The sequence below is a fragment of the Poecilia reticulata genome, chromosome 22, assembly GCF_904066995.2.
Source record: "Poecilia reticulata chromosome 22, P_reticulata-male-v2, whole genome shotgun sequence".
Classification (NCBI taxonomy): domain Eukaryota; kingdom Metazoa; phylum Chordata; class Actinopteri; order Cyprinodontiformes; family Poeciliidae; genus Poecilia; species Poecilia reticulata.
This window is the reverse complement of record NC_088851.1, coordinates 10,177,369-10,202,250: the sequence shown is the minus strand read 5'-3', so window position 1 is coordinate 10,202,250 and position 24,882 is coordinate 10,177,369. Positions and strand designations below refer to the sequence as shown.

Genomic DNA, 24,882 nt, shown 5'->3' with positions numbered 1-24,882 from the left:
AGCACAAAGTGGAAAACAGAACACCTTTATTTTGAGCTTACATTTAGAGTCGTATAAAATAGCACAGTAAATAACCTACCAAAGTTTCTTTGATAATCAGGACCACAAAGCCATCTTTCTGTATAACACTGTAGTAAATACTCTCTAAGCTAGTATTGCAGGAGTTTGTTGTCAAGGTAACGTGACACAGCAACATGATGAAACAAGAACACTGCAGGGTGCATGGCTGCAACACTGCAGGACATTCACAAGCCTCTGAAAACCAGAGTCCAAGGAAGCAAAGGAAGGCCAGGCTGACTGATACTGGTGTAGTGTGTGTGGGTCATTTAGTAACAGATACTTCAAGGGCAATAATAGTGTTGTTTGTTGACTGTGGTTTTAATAACCTGGCTATCTAGTGAAAACCACATGAGAGTAACGGGAGAAAAACAAAAAAAATGTATGGTTTATTGGTACAAACTAAAGTATATCCTTTGACTGCATGAAGGCAATACACAGATCGAAGAATGTCAAATCAATTCCGCCATCTTAAAACACTTTAAAACGCCCTTCTTGATATTAAAACAAATATTTTATGCCAACACACTGAAAACATGGCACCAAGCAACTTCTTCAGGGCAGCGTTTGGAGGGTCGCAGTGGAAAAATGTGAAGACGTAATCTGTAAATATTGAGTAGACTTTGCTTTCAGTAGCACCAGGCGGAACGGCATTGTGTGCGTCAGCGTCAGAGGGTCTGCACAATGACGGGGTACAGCAGGGACATGTGCTCGGCTCCCCTGATGGGCAGTTTGTGTGTGGTGTAGTAGTGGATGACCTCGGGGATGGTGCAGAAAGGAGGACTGTTTTCACCGAGAACGTAGCGGCCGTCTGCGAACTGGGTGAACTTCATGTGCATGAAGCCTTTACAACTCCTGACAGGAAGACGAAACAACACAGGTGATTAATTCCACTCAGACTTTTGTTTTCAAGCCTTCGTTTCTGTTAATTGTGATGGTTTTCTGCTTACAGCTAATGAGAAGCTGACATTTAAGGTTAACCCTTGGGTCTGCACACACACTCACAAACTACTATGCGGTGCACAATGTAGACAGCTTTCCTCTTCACACTTTGATTTTTAAGACCTGAAGGTCATTAGAGTTCAACGCCCTAAATGTCCAATTTGAAGTTTTATTGTCCAATCTAAAAAGTGAACATATTTGGAAATGATTGAAATGACATAAATAAAAATAAAAGTTGACTACAAGTAATGCAACCTATACATTTATCCATAACCTTTCATGTAAATATAACCCTGCCAAATAACTATACCTTCTCACGGTACTTAGAAAAGATTAGGAGCAGCTCCAAGGCTGAGGGTGAATTATTTCACAACAGCTGCCCTCATGTTGACTGACTGAGAGTCTATATGAAGACCTTCAGAGAGAAATGTGGATGGGAAAGGAAACATAAAATAGGCAGCAGGTTCTCATTTGTTAGAAACTTCTCATCTCACACTAAAATTGTGCAAAACAAAACAAAAAAAAAGAGCCCATTCCAAGGCTCACAACTCTGATCACAAAAAAAAAAAAAAAAAAAACGCGCCTGTAAAAATGAAACGGATTTCTTCTTTGTACAAAAACAGCAGTCTTCCAGAACCAGAGCTGCTTTGTGTAAAGGGATGACATGTTAGCCACAGGTGTGACAACTTGTTAGCAGCTTCTGTTTATGTTGCTAACAGGGAGCCCCAGGCTGCCTCTGATGAGGCTAGGTATGAAAGGCACCAGAAAACTTCTCGACAATCAAAAACTCAAAAGTTGTCTCCTCAAAGCATTTCTCTGAGACTGGCACGGCTCCATCATTGGTGAGGAAATGTTGATGAAAATTTTAGTTAATAAAATTGGTTTGATAAAACCTTTACCACCACCCAAGCATTTTGTAATTTAGTTTTGAGTCGAGGGTAGAGTTTGTGTTGGCTCTCCATCAAGTATTTTCTTTTTTGGGGGTGTTCTCTATCCAAGTTTGCACATGCAGTTTTATTTGTGACTCTGCTTTACATTTCTGCTTGGCAATATCTGCAGTTTAAATAGAAAACAGCCGTTTTGGTTACAGTTTTATTATGTGGCGGTCCATTTGTTTAAAAAAAAAATTAGATGGACGTGATATTTACAGACTTTTGAAACTTTTTACATAATGCTCCGTTAGTAGAAGAACAGGTGAAGCAAAAAATTACAGAAGAGTAAAAACTGCCTGAAGGTTTAAATCAAACATGATCTTACAAGCAGCAACCTTAATCGTACGATGAAGGAATTCCCCCGTCGGCATCTTCCAACAACAAAACAAGGTCGCAGTGGTTATAAAACATTATGATAATGTGTGTTTCTGTGCTTTCATTAAAAGTACGAGTAGAGAACGACTGAAACTGGACAAATGCGAGACATAAACTGTGAACCGGGCTAGAAATTAGGGCCGAATGTCTACCTGAGTGATAAAGAGTAGTCGTTCTGGCAGGTCTGGCTTTTCCGAACCAGGTAGGAACTCTCTTTACACAGAGTCAACAGAGACTCTGCCTCTGAGCGGCTCAGAGCGCCGTGATACCACCTGCAGGCAACCACAAGGAAAAAAAACACACCACGTGTAACTTCTTTTTTGTTTTGTTAGTAAAGACATATCTAAAGGCAGACCTTTAAGACACTGCATAAGTTGGATTGTTTTTACATGGCTGATAAAAGTCTGACATCTCTCTTTACACATTATTACACTATTATTTTCCTTCCTTTGTGGCCTTAATCCTCCTTCGTAGTATACAGTCATTTAGATCTGCTATGTGAAAACAGAAATTCACATCAAACACCGTCACCGTCATTAGCACAGATGCAGATTTCCTCTTACACTTGCTTCTCCAGAGGCAGAGACGGATCCACCCTCTCACCCAGCAGAGGAGGCGTGTCGCCAACAAGCCGCAGAGTCGTGGCGTCGCACGCGGACGACGCGGAGCCCGTCTTGGCATACCTCGTGTGCTCCGGCTGAGCTCGGGAGCGCTCCCTTTCTGCTCCTTCGAACTGAACTGCAGCCGCGCAGAAAGCAAAGCGTGTTAACCTCCTTACTGAATAGATTTCCCGTCCTTGGATCGCCCGGGTTTACCTGCTAGAGCTTTAGAGATGTTGTCTTTCTTCCACTCCCATGGCTGGTCGTACTCATCAGCCGGCCGCTCGTCGTCCTGAGGCAGCCGGCTCTCCCTGCTGTCCATCAGGGCCGCTCCAGTGTCGCTTTTCTGCTGCTGCTGAGCTGGTGGAGCAGCTCGATGCTGATGGCGGCTCTTTTCCTCATAAGGGTTATCGTATAACTGGCCACCGTCTCCGCTCGGGCTCCTGTTTGTCATTGGCGTGTGTTGCAGATCTAAACAGTAAACAGACAGATACAATGAAAAGCCCCTTGAAGTTCGTCACGTAGCAAAAATCGTCAGTCAGCTTGAATCCCTGACGGTACAAAACCTAAAACTAGCTTTTTTTTACAAACGTTCAGTAGGTTTTTGGAAAATCTTACGTTAGGATCGAAATCCTTCGAAAAGGTCTAATATGGCAAGAGCACAGCATGCTATCGTTTGCCTTTTTTGCATTATTTCAGCCCATGCGAGTCTCATTACTAAACCTGCAATGATCCGCTGGGCTTCGAATGGCTCCATGTAGCTGCAGCAGTCTGTCGGTGCAGATTTGAGCTCCCAGTTCGGTCGGCCTCTCGGGTTTGGACGGGCATCAAAGGGATCAGAGTAATCCGTTTCACCATCTGATGCTGCCGGGGCGGAAGGAATCACCTTTGCGGGGAGCCGGTCCAAAAAAAAAAAAAAATAGCATGTGAAAACATAAAGGGAGTTTATGTTGAGTTAAGAAAGGCAATGAGAGGAGACGTGGAAATGAGTGCAAATCGAAATAAAGGTCTGTGAGAAAGAGGTGAAGGGAGAAAATGTACAAAATATATATATATATATATATATATATATATACATCAAACATTAAAAATATAATGCTTACAGGTTCTTCGTGAACAGTGACTGGACTGAGAGGAATTTTACAGCGGCCAAACTCCTGAGAGTCCACTTTAATTAGTCTGTGTTTTGGAGACACAACTTTCACCTGAATGTGAATGAAAATAATTCAAAGAGACTAAATAACCAAACAGATTGCTGACAGAGAAAAAAAACAAAACAACAAAAAAAACGGTGAACGCAAATAAATAAAACCTCAGGATGCATGACCGAAAGCAACAATTTAAGATGTGATGTGTTCAGAAAGGATTAGACTGAGCCGAGCGTCAAGGCTGCGGTTTCGTACCTCCACACCGTCAGACACCACAGAGCCAAACGCAGGGAAGGAGGGGAGGCTCACAGTTGTGCTGCAAGAGCCAAAGCCCCCATTCTGATGCTCCTTCTCCAAGTGTTGGTAGGGGTCCTCAAAGTCCAGCTCCTTCTGAGCTCTGTAGGCCCTCAATATCTCACTCTCAGTGTAATCTGGCCTCGGTGGCTGAGGAGGATCACGCCTGCTGCCAAGGTTTAGGTAGTCCTTGAGCCACTTTGCCATGGATCTGAGGAAAACAGTGCAATGATACAGTCATAACTCTGAAATATTTGGACAGTGGCTCGTTGCTGGTAAAGTTCTCTCTTTCTCCTGAAGCTGGTTTAAACATCCAAGGGTTGAATAACAGACCACTGTGGTTTTATGAGAAAGTCGACAATGTGATAGTTCAGTAATTTACATTGCATGCATCACTGAAACCCAGTAAAGCAGGGTCAGGTTAAAACAAAATCTCAATCTGACACACGGCGCTGGCAGCATTATGCTGTTGGGATGATTTTCTTCATCAAGGACAGCAAAACAAATGAACAAATTAATCTTTAACACTGCTACCCCAAACAGAGAAGCATTTGTGGATCTAACAGTGACGCTTTCTGGATGTTTTGGAGATGAGGCGTTCATATCTGGAGCTGAAGTCGACGGTCTTCCTTAAACATCTTTAGGAGTGGAGCAGAAAAAGAGAAAAGTCTGGAGCAATAAAGCCTGAACTGCTGCTGCTATAACCAAGATATGAAGACGTGATAGTAAATATGCAGGTTGTTTTTAAAAGAGTATTTATTTTATTATCTGCAGGTGGATAAATCACATCACATAAGTGTGTGTGGTGCAACTTGGTGCAATATATTGATAACTATAGCAAGACGCAGAACCATGATAGTAGTTAATACAGTAGTAACTACACTTTTAATAAAAAATTAAATAAAAATAAAAACTCAATAGGTCAATAATAAAATATAACCTTTTAGTCTTCATTGCTTTCCGGTCAAGCTTAATCAAATAGCTGCCTTCAATTACTTGAATAACATCAGCCAGCTAACTCAGCTACCGAGCTAGAAAGCGTCTAGGTTTCGAGCCAACAATTTCCTCCCCGGATATTATCGTCAAGATAAAAAGCAGAAAAAAAAATGTTTTTTACCTCTGAAATATTAATTGCTAAATAAATGAGCGACGCAGCTCAAGAGCATCCCTCAGTAAACACGGAGAAGCTAAGTTAGCTTAAGCTAAAATAATAATAAAAAAAAAAACTCACTCTCTTTCTTTGGACCGACGGTTCCTCCCGCTCCGGTTATCATCAGGGAGTTTTCATCAATGTTGTCTCTCCTAAAAAATAAGACATTCTGGAAGAAAAACCGATTTATAGCCGACTGGTTTATAGTCGGCTGGTGTTAGCTGGAGCTTTCCAGAGCGTGGAGCAGGCTGGACTGACCCCGGGACAACATTGACTGGCACGGCTGTCTGCCGTCGAGGGCACGGAGGTGGGATGTTGGGATATTTTTAGTGCCGTAAATTTAAAGAAACAGATTTATTTCTGAGCAACCATTTTCTCACGTATAAAGGAGCTATGTTTAAGAAATGTATCTCTTTAGTTTTAAATAGGTCTGTAGGATCTGGAGTAGATTATACCAGAAATCTTTCAACAGTCCATTGTGGTGCCATATTTGAGAAAAAAAACCCCTACGATTTTAGACGTTGGTGTTTAAGTTTTATGTTCGGCCCCTTTAAATTTTTTTTTTGTTGTGGCCTCAATCCTCTTATCTTCTGAACGTCATTTTGTTTATTTTAGTGTAATTATAGAAAAAGCCAATATAGAACACACTCCAGGTGGCTTTTCTGGATGTTTTTATAATATTCCTTCACCTCCACGTTGGACAAGTGCAAACGAAATGTTCATCTCAAGTAATGTTTTAATCTTTTATGCCTTGCTGAAAAATAAATGTATGTTCCATTTACATATAATTACACTGGATTTAATTTTAATAACAGAATGAGACCAGGAGTTCATCAAGTTTCTAGAAACACCGGAACAAGTGTGTTTTAAAAAAAATGGCTGCATTTTTATGAAATACAGTGTTTGCTTTTTTAATTCCTGTGTTGCCTAATGACAGAGCAGGTATAGATGATGGATCATGTTTTTGCAATAAAACGTGACACAAGCACAGTTTAATTCATCACTATGTCTTACTTTCTATGACCACTGCAGTCAAATCAGTCTTTTTAAGTTTGAATAAAATATTTTAATGGAAAAAAATATTACACAAATATTACACAATCACCATACATTTATTTTAACTCAAAAACAAATCATAAAATGATATATATTTTTAATGATTTTTACGAGGGTGGATGACAATATAACTGATTTAGTTTCTGAGTTGAACTTTCACACGTCTTCCTCTCTACATCTGCTGTCACTCGCTGTCATTGCTGTCGCTATCTGAATATGCCCCCAGCAGGCTGAGAGATGACGAGCCGTTTTGGGAGACGCTGGATTTAGGAGCATCCGTTGAGTCACCCGTTGACATCTTTGAATCTGCAAAACAAACAAAAAATTTCAACAGACACGTTTGACTAAAGCAGGCAATCCGTCATCAGCTGGTTGTAATTTGGGTGCATTTACCCGTTTTTGATACAGGAGAAACAGTTGCTTCCTCTGGAGCGGGTCTTTTATCCGTCGCCATTGGTTTCTTTCGCACCACCAGGGAGCTCAACGCCCCCCGACCTTGCAGGGTACCAACGCTCTTCTCCCAGCTCTCCACCTTGGCCCTCTTTACTCCACCAGATGAAGCTCCCTGTGAAAACACAGCATGTCACCAACACTTAATTTCTTCTTGCAACCTGATTTTTGTTTAAGGGCTATTAATATTTGAAAAAAGCAGAAAACTGTCAAAGTTAGTGATAATAGGCTATATTTGACTGACTTTACGGAAGAATAAAAATCAGATACTAAAGAACTATGATTATTATATATGTGTGCAAAACAATCACCCACAAGGAAATAATTACATTCAAATTGTGATACTGAAATATTAAGCATTAACTAAAAAGAAGAAGAAGAAAAAAAAAGAACCCAAATAATTAGATTTCTTTCAAACAATTTTCTGCAGCAGGGTTTCCACAAACCTGCACATCAGTTTTGTCAGTGGTGAGAATATCTGTTGGTTTGTCTGCACAGGACTCCTTTGACTGGCTGCTGCTGCTCTGCTCCTCTCTGTCTGAATCGGAGTCAGAGTCTCTCAGTCTTTTCACAAGCACACGCTCCAACATCTCTCTGAAAAAAACAAAACAAAAAACATTTTAACTTTACAGGCTGGTTTCGTGTGCAGGTTTGATGCCGTGTTTTACTCTGTTCGGTCCTCCCTCACTCACTTCGTTTCGCGCTCGTCCTCCTCTTTTTCTCGCTCCCTCTCTCTTTTTTCCAGCTCTCTATATCGATCGATCATTCCCTCGAAGTCCACCAGAGCCTGCCTCTGGTTCAGCTCCTTCAGTTCCTGGAGGTTCTCCAGAACTTCCATCTCCATCTTGGAATCCTTTGTGCGATTTTCTAACACCTGGCGACGGATCAAGCCACAATCACTTCTTCATTCTTTGTGTTAACTCTAGCAAAAGCAACAAACACGGTGGACAAAACAAAAGACCTTCATGGGGTTGTTTAATTCCTCGTCTTCCCTCTCCTGCTGGATCCTCTTCTCCTCTTCCTCAATGAGTTTCTCGGCCTGGAAGTTACGTGTTGCGCCATGCTCCATGGCGTAGTCCGTATTCTCTGGGTCAGTCTGTAATATCATATTAAGTTAATTGTTTGATTCATATTGCAAGACTTTAAATTAAACAAAAAAAAAAAAAGCTAGCAGTAGTTAGTGACAATGATCTGACATCTACACCTCACCTTAAATGTGATCTCAGCAAGACACCGAGTGCATTTGATGTAGAATCGGAAGATCGGCAGTCCCATGTATAGTTCGTTCTGAACGGTCTCTTTACGAGCGTTGAATTTCTTTCCCTTGTAGATGTACTCGCCACATGTCTTACACCTGCGTATCAGAAGAGATATTAGCTTTTAGAAAACGTTTCTCACTGAAGATCAAGTTATTTATAGCAGCTAATAATTTATTGAATCTGGTAATAAGGGCCTTATCTTATTCAATAGACAGATGACCACAAAGCAACTGACATAGCTATGAAAAACTAATTTGAGGTCTATAATTTGAGGTCTATAGCTATATTATGGCTGCAAAACAGAAAGTAGCTACAGTTAATATTCAACACTGTGAAGAGGGCTTATCAGATGAAGCTCTTTTCATTTCCCCCAGTAAGTACCAAGGTTTTTGGGTTCTCTCCTACTTACTACAGAATATCAGTTTATCCTTTATGGTTCTTAGGAGAGGTAAGTTGCTTCCTTGCTGCAATTCTCGACACCAAACTCGCTTAAAAACCAGGTACTTTCTGGTTTTTCCTGGGAGCCCTGAACGTTTCTTCAAAGCAACGAGTCTCTTTGTGACATCTTGGTACAAAATGAAGGTGATGACTTGTGTTTCCTTTCAGCTTCTCTGGTTAACAAATAAAGAGTAATTCAAGCGCTACTCCCCTTTAAATCAACAATTCTCCTCTTTTAATACAACATAGAAATAATAGGGAAATGTCATCTGCACGGTCATCCTTAGCATATCTGAAATGATGCTGCCACGTTTTAGAGGGGGCAAACAGAGCAAATCAGCTTATTTCCCCCACCCCCTAATTTAGCTATTAGAATAAACAGACATACCTCATATTGAACGGAGCCATCAATCTGACCACATACTGACGATCTTTCGGGAGTTTAAGTTTTGGGATTTTGGCAGGATCGAAGTCCGGAGGGTAGTATTTCTGAGAAAAGTAGAATATTGGAGCAAAGTTTACCGTTGAGTGCACACAATAACTAACAGCTATGTGATTTAAAACCTCAACGTATACATATTAATGATAACAAAACAGATATCTTAAAAAGCGTCAAAGTTTCAAACACAGCATTTAGCATCGCTGCTAACGCTAACCCTCTATGATTCTTCCAAGTTGTAAATATGCCCTTGACGTTAAATGAAAATGTTCTCTTTTGATTACTTACATTCAAGACTTTTCTTTCGGACATTGTTGCTTTTGGTTGTAATACCACGCAAAGAGAAAAACCAAAGAATGCCGAAAAGGATTAGCTCACAAAGCTGCTGGAATATAAACTTCCGGTTGTGTCGCTTGCTTCCGACTTACAGGATATGCTGCTGCCCCCTAGTGGTGTGAGTGGCCACCTACAACAACTTTCTCCTCCAAGATAGATAGACAGACAAGAACATTAAAGGATTTGCGCTCTGATTAATCTTTTTCATGAGCCAGTGAAGGAAGTTTTGTTCCGTTTGGTGGCCTGTCAAGTGTAATGAGAGTAAAAGGTCTTTGACATGGTTTGAATGAGCAAACACAGGTCTGTCTACCTCACATTTGCCCACGTCCATTTCCTTTGAAGGCGCGTGGGGTGTTGGGGTGACGGTCATCCGTGAAGGAGGAAATGAAATCTTGATTACAGATTGGTGTCAGAGCAGGTTAATTTGAGGTCTGACTTAGGCTGCATTGAAAAGTGAAAACATCAGAAGATGGACAGGCAGGAACAGTGTTGAATTATAGATGAAGAATGGTCTGTGCTCATGAACAATTCATCTCTGATAGATCCAAACTGTTCAACAACTTAATTTAGAGTTGACACTTTCATAATTAGTCAAACAATTGTTCTTTGTGACGCTGTAATGGATGAGTTGACACATTCACAAGAGCCTCAAGTCTTTGGCACATCAACGTGACTCATGAGTGAGTCAGATAGTTGGCTTAAAGCCACTAACATCTTAAAGTAATATTGAGATCTTTGGAGAGAGTATTTCTTTTAATTGACTTTCGTTTAATCTGACAATATCCAGCTGAAATTAAAAGCATACTTGCTGAGAAATCCACAAGATTCAAAAAAATTCACACAATTTGAATTTGTGAATTTCAAGGGCAAATCCATTTCAGCTGGTTAAATCCTTTCCAAAGATAAAAAGTTGCAGATCAGTGTCACACAAGACAAAGTTTAGATTAATATTTCAGAGGCTGGCTGATGTCACCATTCCCTGTGAAGCATATATAAGGCCGTGTTGGTGGGACATTCTTCGCAAATATATCTCTCCACACTCTCCTCTGAGAAACACTCTTCTGGCTTATATTTCACACCATGGTCAGCGTCCGGACCCTCCTCTTCCTCCTGACGGCCACCTGCTGCGCCTACCTGCGGGCATCCCGAGCCGAGGAGTCCTCGCTGGAGACACGCTCCGTCGACTTCACCCTGAAAACCCAGCAGGAGAAAGACCTGGTAAGAGATTTCTAGCATTCATCGACATTTTAAATAGCTAGAGCTTCCTTAGTTTTTTTAAATTTTTTAATTTGTTTTCCCTTTCAGATTGATGCTTTGCAAGAAGTTCTGGAAAAGCTGAGAAACAAAGAAATGCCCCTGGAGAAGAAGCTTGGCTGGCTACCCTCGGTAAGCCAACGGATCACAAACAACAACCTAAACAACAGATTTAATTTTATTTCACTTTGTTTCATTTCCCCGCTTTCTTTTTGAAGTGTCGCACAAGCCAGAGTTTACATAGTTTGGCATATAGTGAATGTAAAATGAGTTGTGACTGTACTGTTAATCACTTTTTGTCTTCTTCAGTTTTTGGAAAACTACAACCCATCTCTAATTTGATTCCATGCTTTTAGTTTCAAACACAAAACTCAGCGTGTCACTCCTGTCCACATCTGCAATTAACTCATTTGTTTTTTCTGTGCAGTGTGATGCAGGGGAGCCATGCGCCGTGCGTAAAGGCGCACGCATCGGCACCCTGTGCAGCTGTCCACGGGGGACTGCCTGTAACTTCTACGTCCTCAAATGCTTGTAAAGGAGAGACAGGAACGCACAGGCGACTGATGACTTCAGGTCGATTTTCCCTTTTGCCATTTTCTTTTTCATACGTAGCCATTTTTGTTCCTTCCACCTTCTCTTTCAGCCGTGTTGTACTGATGTACTGCGACTATTACGCAAAGGTTTGCTTTTCTTTGTAGCTAGTATTCAGCGCATTGTGAAAATATCTATGGCAGTTACAAATTATTAAAAATCTACAGATAATTAATATCTTTAACTTTTACCCTCTTTCCTTATATTTTGAGCCAGAAGACTTTACTGGAATTTGAACAGCAGAGAATAAATTGTCTGGGTCTCCAATAGCTCTTATGGTTTAATACCAATCCACCAATTAATGTTTAATGCACTATTAAACAAATGTGACATTTTGATATCTATGTTATTTATAAAAAGTTAAGTGCTCTTTGGGGCCCCTGTGAAGGCCTAATCCATTAAATCCACTTATTCCTTGGGTTGGTTCTGGAGATTATGACCCTTGATCACATCAGTTGGTGCGTATATTCACTATAATTAAAATTAAATGTTCACATAAATAGACTATGAGTAAATTAGGACAAATTGTGCAGAAACAGTAAATCTGTAAAGTTAGGGTATGAAAGGGCCACAATTGTGACGTGTACTGGTGAAGTGATGAATTTAAGATACGATAGCGCTGTTTCTTTTCATGTGCATGTTTGATTTTCATGTAGAAAAACAGTTAAATATGTTTGAATGTGTAAACAAATAAAAAATAAAAATTCTGACGCTATTTTCTCCTAATTTTGTCCATCATTGTGGAACATAAAGCTTACAATCAATTTATAAATATATTTGTAAGAGTCAAGAACAATAAACTTTCAAAAATCAAGGAGACTGCTTTATTTTGCACATATGACACAATAAATGGTATAATGTTATGGACTTGCTGTGTTATAAACAGGGGCACAATCACTCCTAGGCTGCACAGTGGCACAGTTGGTAGAGCTGTTGCCTTGCAGCAAGAAGGTTCTGGGTTCGATTCCCAGCCCCGGTCTTTCTGCATGGAGTTTGCATGTTCTCCCTGTGCATGTGTGGGTCTTCTCCGGGAACTCCGGTTTCCTCACACAGTCCAAAAACATGACTGTCAGGTTAATTGGTCTGTCTAAATTGCCCCGAGGTCTGAGTGTGTGTGTGCATGGTTGTGTGTCTCTGTGCTGCCCTACGACAGACTGGCGACCTGCCCGGGGTGTACCCTGCCTCTCGCCCGGAACGTTAGCTGGAGATGGGGACCAGCAACCCTCCCGACCCCACTGAGGGACAAGGGTGTAAGAAGATGGATGGATGGACAATCACTCGTCTCTTGTCTTATCAATACAATAAAAATGTATCAGTTAATGTGCTGGACGCTCATTGCTATAGATTATAAATAACGCAGTGCTAAAATTTCGGAGGTCCAAACGTGAAAACCCCCCCAAAAAACAAAACTGATTTATTAAGCATCCACAGCAGCATTCCAGAACAGCAGCCGTCAGCTCCCTGTCATAACAGGCGCTCTGCTGTCTGCTTTCCTCAATGACATCACACCCAACATGGCGTCCGCCCGGGTGTTGGAGAGGGAGGTCCAGGAGGAGCCGAAGACCGCAACCCTGGACTTCTGCCCCCACAAATACTCCCTGCTGGCTGTCATCGGACGGACGGCCCGCCACAGACAGACGGACCACATCCGGAAGGAGATCGAGCGAGGTGGGTGCAGATATTTATGTCACCGAAGCTCAATGCGTTTTTTTTCTCTCCCTCCCCTTTCTTCTACGGTTTTTTTTTTTATATACAAGAAATACACAAAATCTAGTTCCGTGAATCTTCACTAGGGATGATAGCGGGACCTCTTTGCAGGGATTCTGTAATTTTATCCACCCTTGAGGACCGAGGATGCGTCATTTGGCGATCCGCCACCATCAGCATCCTCCTCTCCCCCTCCGGGTGCGATTTAATTAAAAGCAGTCAGGAGCGATGGGTTCGTCTCATTTTGTCGTTATGTAAGAACAAGCTTTAGGGGAAATGTGGCAGGGACATCCAGCCTCTCGTGATCGACGTTTCATTAACCGTTTGTGTATTTACGCTCAGCATCATCTGTGATTTCAGATTACAGCGCTGCATCCCGTTTAATGCTCTGTTGCTCGTCTACAGACGCACCAGGATGAAAAACGTGCTAGAAGCTGGAAATAAATTATAACCGAGTCACTTTGGACTTTAACTGGGCCAATTAACATTTCATCAGTGCTTGATGAAAGCAGGTTTCTCTAAGCTATCAACTTTTCATGAGCGCAGTTGAAAAGATAATTTACCGTTGAAAAGACTCAACAGTAAATTATATATTTAATGCAATTAGATTTTTTTTTAACTTGGCAATTATTTTCACAAAATGCATTGCATTTTAAATTTATTCAAAAATGTATAATCCTTTAAACAATTTTTTTTTATGAGAAGCACAATCGGTGAGAGTTTTGGAATCTGCCAAGTTACTCTTCATTAGAGTAGAGATGTAAATTGATATTTTTTTAAATATTTTATTAAAATAAATTTTAAAATGAATCTTTCCCACAATAATCCCATTATCTTTTGTGGCGTTTTGGTCCTTAAAAGGATGTACCATCAGCACTGTAAAAAACAAACAAACAAAAAGCATCTCTAATTTATGATATAAATATGGATTTTATTGCATTTATACAGTAAAATTGTAGCAACTACAGCTGCTGGTATTTTACTGGAAATTAGAGACTTTAAAAAAAAAAATTTTTAGTGTGTGTCAAGTTATTTTTTTGTATGCCTTCAGGTATTCGATCATGGGACGTGGACCTAAAATCCTGCAACCTGGATCTCTTTCTGCAAGAGTTCCTCTCCCATCACACGGCATCGTTTAAAGGTGCAGGTAAGAAGCTTTTCTCTTGAAAACCAAATCAGGTCCTTCATGCCCAGATTCTCCAAATGCACTCAAAGTGTTGGTCGGGCACCAGCTCAGCCACTTCAGGAAGGAAGGAAGGAAGGAAAGTGAGAAGCAGCTTTACCGATTGTTAGACGTGGGTGTAACCTCAGGATGGAAAACAACAGGAACCTGCAACTGGTTGTGCAAACTCGCGTTGCTGTCTGTGTTTGGGTTTAAGAGCAGTCGTGAACAGCTGATTGCTTGCAGCAGACGGAGTCGTGAATAGACTTTTGTTTTTCCAGAGTTGCGCTCGTCTTCGGGAAAAATGCATCAAACGGAAAGTGCAAGGATTGCATTGTTGGAAATGCGTTTATTGGCTATCTTGCCAAACGTTGGATGAGAGGATCAATAAGGCTCTCATGCGTTTACTGTAAATATGTAGCTGAATCCAGCAGCTTTGTTGCTCTGGAATAAAGGCTGGTGGAAATGCTTCTTTAGCTTTGTTTACACTCCGGAGATGAGCCGGAGTCATGCTTATGTGCAAGAGAACTGCAAAGACCAAGTTAAAATGTATGCTTAGGCATGTTGTTACAAGATATAAACTGTTTCCTTTTATTAGTAAATTTATGGAAAAAAATGCAAAATAAACCAGAGATTCACAGGTATGACGTTATTTTCCATAGAGAAGCTAGTAAAGAAACACACACTGCCTGGTCTGCAGTGTATTCTGCAAAGAAAGTATGGAGGCTAACTTTTAAAAAAGAGAAGTAGCTGACCCAAACAAAACTATTTTCAGCAGATTTAGAGGACATGTGGAAAGGATGTCCAACAGAAACAGGAAAAGTCCAAAAATGGCATCTTCCTTACTTAGATCATCTGCTCTGCGCCAAATTTTAAGGTTTACAAATTTTATTTGTGAGGATTTTTTTTTTCTTTTGCAAATTGTAAAGTTGTTTTTACTTTATGTAAATGAAACTTTGGCTTGTCTCCTGATTTACAGCAATGATTTATGACCCATTAAAAATGTACAGAACAGTGCAGTGAAAACAAGAATGACTTTCCTCTGATGTGGAAACAGACGTCTTCTGGACTGGAGATGAGTGAAGACTTTTAAAGAATCAAAAGAAAGAACATTTACTGATCAAGAACACGTTAAATGATCACACAAGACCCGACTGCTTAGAAACAAAACACTGATGACTTCAAATCTCCTGCACATGTCTGTTTATCCAGACAGTGCCATAAAACATTACGGTCGCACAAGATCAAAACGGGGACATGTTCCCAATAAAGCCAGGATTTTCGTGCCAAACTCAGACTTCAGAGTCTGAGCCAGTTCCCTTCAGACTGGATTTCCACTGCTGGCACGCCGTCCTCAGACAGACATCTGACTCAGCTGTTCTCGTCCTCTTCCTTCGCCCGTCTGATTATCACACTTCACTTTCTCTTTGACTTTTTTTTTCTTTTTTCCGGCTCCCTGCTCAGATCTATCAGCGTGTTTCCCAGCGCTCTGACTCTCGTGTTTCTCTCTCTGTGTCCTTTTTTGTTTGCTCTTGCTCTCTCTCTGCCTCTCCAGGGCAAAAGTGTCTTCGCCACTGTACCAAAGTGTTGGACACACAAGTGCTGATCAGTCCATCTCAGGAACTGGCTCATTCAGAGGTAAAAAAAAAAAAGTCCTATTTCGATTGAAAGCTCAGGGTCTGAAACGGAGCAGGACTCTTTACGTTATGAAGGATAACCAGTGAATGACATGTGGATCCATTTCTGCCTGATGCGTTTTGAAACGAGCATGTGGATTCGGTTCCCAAGGTCTTTAGAACGGAAACAAATCGTCTAGATATTTAACCTTTGTTTCACACTAAACTGACCTGGAGTGTTTGTTGCAGAAAAGCTCAATCAACTTTACATACAGTATGTACGAGTATATGATAAACATCTTTCTGCTAAAGACATATTGATCTCCTTAACATGCACTCTTTCGACAATGTCTTCTGGCTTTATTTCTGAGTGACTTGGCAAAATCACCAGATTTGTTCCCCTCTCCGTTTCAGGTGTTCGCCCTGCTGTCCAGAGAGTCTGCTCATAAGCTGCTGATCTTGGCTGGTCTGAGCGTGGAGGAAAGCGGAGAGCTGCTGTTTCACAGAGGACACTTTTCTCCTGACCACCTCAGACGATTAATAACAGAGCAGGTGCAGCGTCACGTTTCCTCCGGATTATTCCTAAATTTTTCACTTAGGGGACTTAAGATGTAATTTACAATAGTTTACCTGCCAAACTGCTTTTTTTTCTTTGAAAAGGAGGATCAGAAATTAAACATAGCAAAGGGAAAAATAAACCAAATATTTGTATCTTGTTAATTTTCCTGACATTCTTTGCATGAGGTGAATAGTTTTTTATTCTTTGTTTATATTTGTTAAATAATTGTTTTCTTTATTGGCTAAATATATCATCTTTTAAGGAACAAAACTCTATAAACTTACACTATTTTTTGATTTAAAGCATGGGTGCAGATTTGTGTATTTCTAATAGTTTTTTCTAATACAAAGTTCATGATTTAAGCTCCTCAAGATGCTGATTGTAGATTGGTGTGAACTAAAGAAAAGCATTTCATTGCAAGAAACTGATCAAATTTGGGCAGCTCTTGTTGTGATTTATTTGATTTTACTTTTTTTTTTTCAAAAAGAAACCTTGCATTTACACTAAAGAGCAGTCTTTCTTCAGTTCCCAGATCAAGAGAGCTCCACTTCCTGCCCTACCAAGATCAATTTGACCCTCAGTTGTCCCAACATCGGACACTGGAGAAAGATCCTCCTGGAAAACCAACCCCTGCAGGGTCCCCTGGCGCTGCGAATCAACCCCGTGGAGGTGCTGCCCGCCATGGAGTCTCTGGGGGAATTCACATCGCTCATCTCTGGCACCATCTGCCCCGCATCCGCCTTCGACCTGCTACCACCTCCCACCACCGTGGGGTTCCTCAAGCTGTCCCGCCCTTGCTGCTACGTGTTCCCCGCCGGGCACGGCGACTGCGCTTTCTTCGCGGTTAACGGGTTCACCATGCTGGTGGACGGAGGCTCGGACTCTCAGGCCTGTTTCTGGAAGCTGGTCCGCCACCTGGACAGAGTCGATGCGGTTCTGTTGACCCACGTGGGCACAGAGAACCTCCCCGGTGCCGTCTCCTTCCTAGAAAGGAAGGTGGCTGAGAAGGAGCTGAGCCATGATGTCAAAGGTACGAGAGCCTTCTCATTTTCAGGGTTAAAGTACATTGCAAGAAACTGATGCACAGAGATTTGCTTTTATCTTGAAAACAAGAATTAAGTGCACAAGTTTGAATGTGTTGTGCAATTTTTATAATTCACACAATTTCATAAGTATATATGCGAGCTCACATATGTACCACTAATGTTACATAAAATGTTCCTTAGCACTTTTTGTGCTAAGGAAATGAATAAAACATTTATGCCAATAATAATTGTATGTAACCTTATAACTTGAACTGTACATGCTGCGTTGCATCATCCATATTTGAATGTTTTCATTTCTGTTTGCACAGATGACTTGTCAAAGAGGCTCATCTCTCCAGAGCTAGGAGTTGTTTTCTTCAACGCCCCCAGCAGGCTGCAGGCGGAACAACATTCTCGTGAGTTCTGTAAATGAGCAAACTACAGAGTCTTTCTTAACAACAGAAAGTAAAATAGTTGTCAATCTTTTCCTTTAAGTTGCAGACAATGTGCTGAAGAGTACACAGCAGGCCGCCATGACTTTACAGCTCTTGAAGAAGTTAGACATCAGGCCACAACCGCTGTTTCGACCACAAGGAGTCCCCATGAAGCCGCTCACCTTGTTTCAAAAGATGGGAGTGGGACAGCTGGATTTGTACATCCTCACACCAGGCAAGAGCAGCCAGGAATATGAGACGTTCATACAGAACTGGCCTGACGGAGTTTCGTCACAGTCACAGAGTCTCCCTCTCACTGCGCTGGTCTCGGTCTCTGCCCTGCTCGTGTGGCATCCAGCGTGTCCTCAAGAGAAGGTGGTCAGAGTGCTCTTCCCCGGCGCAACACCACAGGCAAAACTGCTCCAGGGGCTGGAAAAGCTCAAAGGATTGGACTTCCTTCAGAAGCCAACAGTAACAACCGGAGACCTCGAAAGACAGGGGGAGGACAGGAAGGCCAAGAGGACAGAGAGCCTGGACAGTGGCCGGTCAATAGGGAAAGAGGGAACAGCCAAGAAGAAGGAAGAAGGAAAGGATTCATTAGTGAAAGAAAAGATAAAGACGTTAAGTGGAACTAAAGATACTGATAAAGCTAAAACCAAGGAGGCGGGGATAAAACGTAAACCATCACTATCAGAGAAGAATACTTTAAAGAAAGGGTTAGGGAAAGATGGAAAGAAAGAGGAGAAGACTGGCAACAAAGAGGAGAACAGTGTTAAAAGGACTGAGCAGATAAAAAGAGAAGGAGCCCCTTCAAAAACCAAGAAGGACAATAAAACGAAACCAAAAAAGGACGCAAGAAATGACAAAGCAGGAGAGAAAAAAAATCAAAAGTCATCAGCAAATGAAGCAAACAATGACAAGAAAGTTCATGCAAATAATAACGTAACAGAACAAAAACGAGGGTCTTTGTCAAAAATCCCAGAGCCAGATTGCTCTGGTACTGATGATCGAGATCACAAGAAGGAGACTGAAGCTGAGGAGAAGCAGTGCGGCTCCAAGATGTCCACCCCGGAGGATATGACGGCTGATTTTCTCAAGCTCAAGGAGGAAAGCGAACTGGAAGTAGCCCAATTGGAAACTGCAGCCTTTTGTGAAGGTGCATGCAATAAGGCTGGTGAAAGGTTTATACAGGAAGCAGCAGGTGGTTTGGAAATAACAAAAGTAGAGGGTGGTGACAGTTTAGTGCAAAATATCCCTGGGAGGAGTGGCAAAGCAGAAGCAGACAGCCACCGAAACCATGCAGATGAGTCTGTCAAACCTATTAAACCTGCAAAGGTTGCAGGATTCCCATCTCCTCTGAACAAATCTTACAAAAATGATCACACAGTCCAGCAGGACACAACCCCAACTGAGTACACACTGCTGGATGGGGCTTTGAAGCACTCCCCTCCCTCGCGCTCCTCTCCGGAAAACCAGGCCCCCAACAGTCCTGAAGAGGAGACAGTTGAGCCAGTGTCCCCTGACTCACGTCCTAACAGTGCGGGCCACACTCCCTACTGCCTGTCCCCAGACGACGTGTGGTGCAACAGAGCCACGCTGAGCCGACTTCAGGCCCTCCATTCAGCTGATGCTCATGAGGCAATTGGGTCATCTGGCCAAAGCGAGGAGGAGGTTTGCAAGACCAAAAGTGCTACTGAAAACCGCAAAGAGAAGCATCTAAGTTTTCTTTCTTTGGGCACATGTAAAGAGGGTTCTTCGGATCCCTCACCGTCTGTAGCCACAACCACCACCACCACACACTCATTACCTGCAGAGGTGAGCTCGCCTCAGTCAACAGAAGTAGATGAATCTTTGTCAATGTCCTTCGAGCAGGGACCAAGCGCTGGAAGCCAGAGAGAAGGAGATGATGGCGTTTATCTCTCCCACTCTAATGGAGGGTATTATGTGGGAATGTCTTTGCCAATGAATAAGCCTCCCAGATCTTCGGGTCAGGGTTCAGAGATGGGGCGACCCGCTGCACCGAACACTCTCCATTTTGAGGCATCGGCTCATGACGTGGACCTTTGTTTGGTTTCTCCTTGTGAGTTCAAGCATTTCAAACCCCCCGACTCAAGCTCAGGCACCAGTGAGGCCTCCAGAGAAGTCAGTGGCCCAAATCACCACGGCAACAACAATAACAACCCAAAGGACAGGTCACCCAGTGAGTCAAATGCCCCCGTCTGCACAGAGGACTGCCCGTCCACCACAGCAGATGGAGTTTTGGATTCGGACTCTGATGATTCATGTAGTGACCCGTCCAACTCCCCCTGTAACCACGACATGAGTCAGACTTTGCCCTCGGACCCCCTGCCAGCCCCTCTCAGAGACAGTCCACCGCTGCCTCCCCATCCTGACACCTCCATGCCAGTTCCTCAGTCTGACTCTGAAGCTCACGGGAAGAGAGCAAAAAACACGACAACCCGGGGAAAGAAGTTTCCAGGGGTGAGTGTGTTAGCAAAGTAGAAAATTTATTGGACAAAGTTGAGTATCTACACGAGTCTCCTGGTTTTAGATATTTCAGAGTGTCTCATAAAAATATTCATACCTTCTAATAATTTTTTGTCACATTACTACCACAAATATTAGTGTATTTCATTGAGATTATTTATGATAGAAGAACAAAATGTAGAGGGCAAACAATGAATGGTATAACTGAGAAAAGCATGGTGTTCATATGTAATCAGCCTGTCTTAGTCGAGACTTCATAGAACCATTTACATCCACCAGATTAGCACTCCTAGAAATTTTAATTTTTGGCATCAAGTTCCAAGTCTTGCAACAGATTCCCAATTGGATTTAGAAATGAACTTTGACAGGGTCATTCTGACATTTGACTGATTCTTATGCTTCTGGAAGGTGAGCCCCAATTCCAATGTCAATTATTGCACAGGTTCTAAAGGGTTTTCTTCTTAGACTCACCTGTATTTACCTTCATCAACTCTGACCAGCTTCCCTGTCCCTGCAGAAAGGATCCCCATCGCAGGTCGCAATCCTTCATACAGCGCTGGTTTTCCTTCACACATAGTGCCTTTCTTTCAATAAAAGCCACTTCTTGTCATTCTTAAACTGAGATTAAATTACACCCAAGTGGACTTTATTTTCTGACCTGCTTGCATTGTATTTTATTTAGAAGAATCACAGTAAAGGAGCTGAAAAATCTGTGCCAAATTTAAATCATGTATCGTTTTCCCTTGATTTCTGTATTATGCACTATTTCATGTTGATCTTTTAGATAAAATTACAGTAAGATTGCTGAGGATTTGTGGCTTGGATGTGACAAAATCTTCAATGGGTTTGAATATTTTTGCAAAACACTCCGTATGATCTTTGACCAAGCTTTCTGTCTTCATCAGCAGGGTGTTAAACTTTTAAAATGTACATCACTTTGACATGATTTCCTGGAAACATCAGGAATACCCATAATCAAAGTTGGTTTCTCTTAGGGAGATAATTTCACCGATAACCTTTTTGTTGCCAGATTATCGATGCCCCCCAAAAACCAGGCTCAGGGAAAATCAAAACAGGGAGCCAAAGTGGAGCCACCAAAGGGAATCTCTCCAGCGCTCGAACGCTTTCCTCCAGCACTCGCTCGGCACCAGCAAAATCATCACCAGCTCCTAGTATGTCATTCTGAACAGGACGCCTCTTTTATACCACAACGTGACCAAGATAACGGATTGGAAAAATATTCTGACCTTCTTCTGTAAAAATATTCTGAACTTCTGTTTTCTCTTCTCCCTCCTGTCAGGTTCTAAGGCTCCCTCTGCTGGTGAAGTCAGTATTTATGTGGACTTAACTTATATTCCATCTGGAGCCTCCTCTCCCACAGTCACTGTGGACTTCTTCAGGTGCATCCGCTCCTCCTGCTACATCATCAGCGGAAACAGTCCGGAGCGAGAGGAACTGATGAGACAAACTCTGGATGCTCTGCTGGACGGCAAGGGATCCTGGCCAGAAATCATGCAGGTAAAAACAACTTTAAAAATTAACACGGCTTTCTCTTAGTCAGAGAAGCCACTAGGGAGACGTTCTCCGTCTCTTTGTGCCTAGGTGACGGTGATCCCTACCTTTGAGTCGGTGTCGATGCAGGAGTGGTACCAGCAAACCCTGGACAGGCAGCGGGAGCTGAACATCAGTGTGCTGGGATCAAACAGCACGGTCGCCATGCAGGAAGAAACTTTTCCTGCCTGCAAGATCGAATTCTGAGATGCAGAATACGAGACAGCTGATGGATTGAAATTTCAATTAAAAACGTGAGGACTGGGGGCGGGGGGATTGGTAGAAATAGAAACAGATGTTATGGGAATATACCCCACCCTCTTCTTTGCATGTAAGTGGTAAATATCCACTTTATGGGCTTCTTGTTGCAGCTGAAAACTGAGAAAAAAAGCTTATTTTGACCAATGACCCTGCTCAAAACAGGAGAGGAGACTAAACTTACTGCAAAGGATGCATGTTGCTCTGCGCACACAGACGGTCTCATGAAAGCTGTTGCTGTAGATTACAATATGGAAACCTGCTTTACAGTTTGCAGCATCCGAATCCACCAAAAAGAAATGAATCCACCCAATTCAGATACATTCAAAAGGGACTTAACAATTTGCATTGTACGTTGAAAGCGAACATTTAATCTTCAAGGAGTTCAGATGTATAGCTTGTGTCCAGGTGTTTGTTGTGAGCGCTGTAAGCAGACGTCAGATGGGCTGTGCTGTGTTGTAGCCGCTTTTAAAAGTGTTTTGTCACTGCTGCCTTTTTACTGAGATCGCATTCAGAAGGAACCAGACTCCGATAAACACCTTTCTGACCCCCGGGGTCACACACCAGCCAGTATCAATACCTTAATCCAAGGGGTTAGATGATTTTACTGATTAAACAGCGCTGCCACAATTGTAAAATCAAGAATTGTCCAACAATTGTATTTCAGTAAAAATTCCTACAATCACCAAAAATTATACAACTGATAAATTGCAAGTGTAAATAGGAAATTGTCATGCATTATGTTTTAGAACGTATATTTTGCACAGTGCCGAATCACACGTGTGTAATGGTGATAGTAGGAGCTTCGTAGGCTGTAAATAAGAGCAGATGTGGTGAAAGTAATTCTGGAAATAGAACTGAAGGAATGATTGTGATCAAATGGAAAATGCTATTCATAATACTTTTATTTATTAGGCAGGTCTCTGGTTAGCCCTTCACACATGTCTGCATACATACATATTATTATTTTGTTGTCAAACTTTACATAAACCATATAATTTGAAACAACTGCTCAGGAAAATTAAAACAGTGTTCACTGTTTCACTGTTTTCTTGTGAAGTAGTTGTGACATGGTTACATGCTCTCAATTACTGAACAATTCCTTTCAGACAAAATTATTCAAAATGTATAGGCACCAGCATACTATTGCATTAGCATTTCTTGAATTTGCAAACATACACTTGCAACATACCAGCTTCATCAGGAGAAGACACTTTTATTTCCCTGAGACTTGTAATCTAAAACCAGCTGTGTAAAAACAACCCATCTTATTTTAGGTTATTTTGGTTATTTTAACAATCTTAGGTCAAATATTGGCCAAAATGGATGTTTTATGGGTTTTGGGTGATTTGGAGGACAATGAATTAGCAAGTTAACTTAATGCTTGTAAATGGTGGGAGGAACAGAATATGGAAAGTTCACAAAGAAAATATCCAGTGTTGTCCTGGATTAAATTAATTTTCTAATTTTAATTCAATTCTGCATCGCAATATATTGGACGAAAGCAACAACAAAATCCCAAAAGTCTGATAAGATGTGTGACGAAAGTTAAATTGTATTACAAATGTAACACTGATAACATTGACGTCACGACCAATTCGAATGTTGAGCATAGCTAGCATTAGCCTGGGCTAGCACTAACCTATGCTTAGCATTAGCCTGGGCTAGCACTAGCTAGCCTGTGAAGTCTAACTAGCAGATAAAAGGCTAAAATTCAACAAACATATTCTGCAGCATCAACTAAGATTATTATAAACTGACACTAACATAATTGTACAACATTTATTACAATCTTACCATTTCGTATTTCAATCCGTATTTCAATCCTTCTGGCGAAGTTTGATCATGTCACGGTAGATGTCGAAAGACTGCCTGTTAAGAATTACGCACCTCCTTTTAGTCTATGTTCGGCCCAATGTTTAGTTAAAAATATCCAACTTTAGTACAAACCTCAACAACATAAGTCCAGTATAACGCAGTTATTGCGTGTTTGTGTGTGTGGATATTCACTCCTACCCATAAGATTTGTGCTGGATTTCATTTGACCTTTTATGTTTAAGTTCTTCTCTTCTGAAAATCCTTACACCCTAGTCTGTAAATCCATGGACGTTATTGTGAGATGTGGTTTACTGTACTTTATGTGGCTATTTTGCCTTTATTTTTGCACAAATATGCATGTGACATTATGAGTTTCTAAATACCAAAGCATGAAGAATCACAAAGACAGGTCATTTTTGCCTATAAAACAAAATGCTGCCACCAAATGCATAGAAGCATCACATTTTTTATCAAGTTTCTCTAAATGATCTGTCAGGTTTTTTTTTTGTTTGTTTGTTTTTTCTACAAATGTAGATGCAATGAAAAGAAATCATCCTAAGATTGTAATAATTTATGAATTATGCATCTGTATCTCTGAATGTGTTTTATCAAATGATATTGTAATTAAACACAAAGTCCTTACAAACTTTGTACGAACAAGATCTCAAAAACAAATATTTGAGTTTCTTCTTAGCCATGTTCTTGTATGTCCTGCATATGTAAAACACTTAATTTATGTTTTTCTTTTTTCATGATATTCATGAATAAAAAGAGCAAAGCACCGTGGGGATGTGTAAAATTATCTTATGAATTATAAAAAACAACTCTGATTGTAAGTAGACGACAAAAAACAATGTCAGCAAGGATTTTGGTTGTAACATTAGTAGGAATGCAAGAATAAAACAAAAAATATGCTCAATCAAAATGTGTCTTGAGAATCATGTA

The 24,882-nt window shown here is 41.3% G+C and overlaps 4 protein-coding genes across 5 annotated transcripts; 2 read left to right on the top strand and 2 right to left on the bottom strand.

Moving 5' to 3' along the window:
• Positions 1 to 9: 9 nt before the first annotated feature.
• shda (Src homology 2 domain containing transforming protein D, a) lies at positions 10 to 5,805 on the bottom strand. 2 transcript variants are annotated; one of them, XM_017302629.2, is made up of 8 exons: positions 5,579 to 5,805; positions 4,309 to 4,558; positions 4,009 to 4,110; positions 3,629 to 3,791; positions 3,122 to 3,376; positions 2,870 to 3,044; positions 2,459 to 2,578; positions 10 to 912 (listed from the first exon to the last, which is right to left on the bottom strand). In XM_017302629.2, exons 2-8 carry the CDS (start codon positions 4,552 to 4,554, stop codon positions 726 to 728), a joined length of 1,248 nt encoding a protein of 415 aa, XP_017158118.1. In that variant the 5' UTR covers positions 4,555 to 4,558; positions 5,579 to 5,805; the 3' UTR covers positions 10 to 725. The 2 variants fall into 2 exon arrangements, with proteins under 2 accessions (XP_017158118.1, XP_008397491.1); XM_008399269.3 differs by lacking the exon at positions 4,009 to 4,110 and having other exon boundaries at positions 5,579 to 5,804.
• Positions 5,806 to 6,540: 735 nt separating this feature from the next.
• On the bottom strand, positions 6,541 to 9,587 carry yju2 (YJU2 splicing factor homolog). Its single transcript, XM_008399267.3, has 8 exons — positions 9,428 to 9,587; positions 9,089 to 9,189; positions 8,213 to 8,357; positions 7,965 to 8,099; positions 7,696 to 7,877; positions 7,450 to 7,597; positions 6,947 to 7,118; positions 6,541 to 6,859 (listed from the first exon to the last, which is right to left on the bottom strand). The coding sequence occupies exons 1-8, from the start codon at positions 9,449 to 9,451 to the stop codon at positions 6,738 to 6,740; spliced, it is 1,029 nt and encodes a 342-aa protein (XP_008397489.1). The 5' UTR covers positions 9,452 to 9,587; the 3' UTR covers positions 6,541 to 6,737.
• A 716-nt stretch (positions 9,588 to 10,303) lies between these two features.
• On the top strand, positions 10,304 to 12,027 carry LOC103458445 (cocaine- and amphetamine-regulated transcript protein-like). Its single transcript, XM_008399266.3, has 3 exons — positions 10,304 to 10,693; positions 10,781 to 10,861; positions 11,157 to 12,027. Exons 1-3 carry the CDS (start codon positions 10,556 to 10,558, stop codon positions 11,262 to 11,264), a joined length of 327 nt encoding a protein of 108 aa, XP_008397488.1. The 5' UTR covers positions 10,304 to 10,555; the 3' UTR covers positions 11,265 to 12,027.
• A 716-nt stretch (positions 12,028 to 12,743) lies between these two features.
• On the top strand, positions 12,744 to 24,862 carry LOC103458444 (microtubule-associated protein 1S-like). The gene is made up of 10 exons (XM_008399265.3): positions 12,744 to 12,988; positions 14,079 to 14,174; positions 15,745 to 15,827; positions 16,220 to 16,357; positions 16,890 to 17,394; positions 17,719 to 17,805; positions 17,885 to 20,304; positions 21,341 to 21,482; positions 21,611 to 21,828; positions 21,913 to 24,862. The coding sequence occupies exons 1-10, from the start codon at positions 12,835 to 12,837 to the stop codon at positions 22,066 to 22,068; spliced, it is 3,999 nt and encodes a 1,332-aa protein (XP_008397487.1). The 5' UTR covers positions 12,744 to 12,834; the 3' UTR covers positions 22,069 to 24,862.
• The last annotated feature ends 20 nt before the right edge of the window (positions 24,863 to 24,882 follow it).

What these genes read in the sequence shown, in the direction of transcription:
- LOC103458444 (XM_008399265.3), top strand. Translation starts at nt 12,835, where the DNA reads ATGGCGTCCGCCCGGGTGTTGGAGAGGGAGGTCCAGGAGGAGCCGAAG. An exon ending in GGCATCGTTTAAAGGTGCAG is followed by an intron (nt 14,175 to 15,744) that starts GTAAGAAGCTTT and finishes CTGCCTCTCCAG; the next exon opens with GGCAAAAGTGTCTTCGCCAC. An exon ending in CCTGGCCAGAAATCATGCAG is followed by an intron (nt 21,829 to 21,912) that starts GTAAAAACAACT and finishes CTTTGTGCCTAG; the next exon opens with GTGACGGTGATCCCTACCTT.
- LOC103458445 (XM_008399266.3), top strand. Translation starts at nt 10,556, where the DNA reads ATGGTCAGCGTCCGGACCCTCCTCTTCCTCCTGACGGCCACCTGCTGC. An exon ending in CCCAGCAGGAGAAAGACCTG is followed by an intron (nt 10,694 to 10,780) that starts GTAAGAGATTTC and finishes TTTCCCTTTCAG; the next exon opens with ATTGATGCTTTGCAAGAAGT. An exon ending in AGCTTGGCTGGCTACCCTCG is followed by an intron (nt 10,862 to 11,156) that starts GTAAGCCAACGG and finishes TTTTCTGTGCAG; the next exon opens with TGTGATGCAGGGGAGCCATG.
- yju2 (XM_008399267.3), bottom strand. Translation starts at nt 9,451, where the DNA reads ATGTCCGAAAGAAAAGTCTTGAAT. An exon ending in AATTAAACAACCCCATGAAG is followed by an intron (nt 7,878 to 7,964) that starts GTCTTTTGTTTT and finishes ATCCGTCGCCAG; the next exon opens with GTGTTAGAAAATCGCACAAA. An exon ending in CTGACAAAACTGATGTGCAG is followed by an intron (nt 7,119 to 7,449) that starts GTTTGTGGAAAC and finishes GTGTTTTCACAG; the next exon opens with GGAGCTTCATCTGGTGGAGT.
- shda (XM_017302629.2), bottom strand. Translation starts at nt 4,554, where the DNA reads ATGGCAAAGTGGCTCAAGGACTACCTAAACCTTGGCAGCAGGCGTGAT. An exon ending in TCACTGTTCACGAAGAACCT is followed by an intron (nt 3,792 to 4,008) that starts GTAAGCATTATA and finishes CTCCCCGCAAAG; the next exon opens with GTGATTCCTTCCGCCCCGGC. An exon ending in GACTACTCTTTATCACTCAG is followed by an intron (nt 913 to 2,458) that starts GTAGACATTCGG and finishes TCTTCCTGTCAG; the next exon opens with GAGTTGTAAAGGCTTCATGC.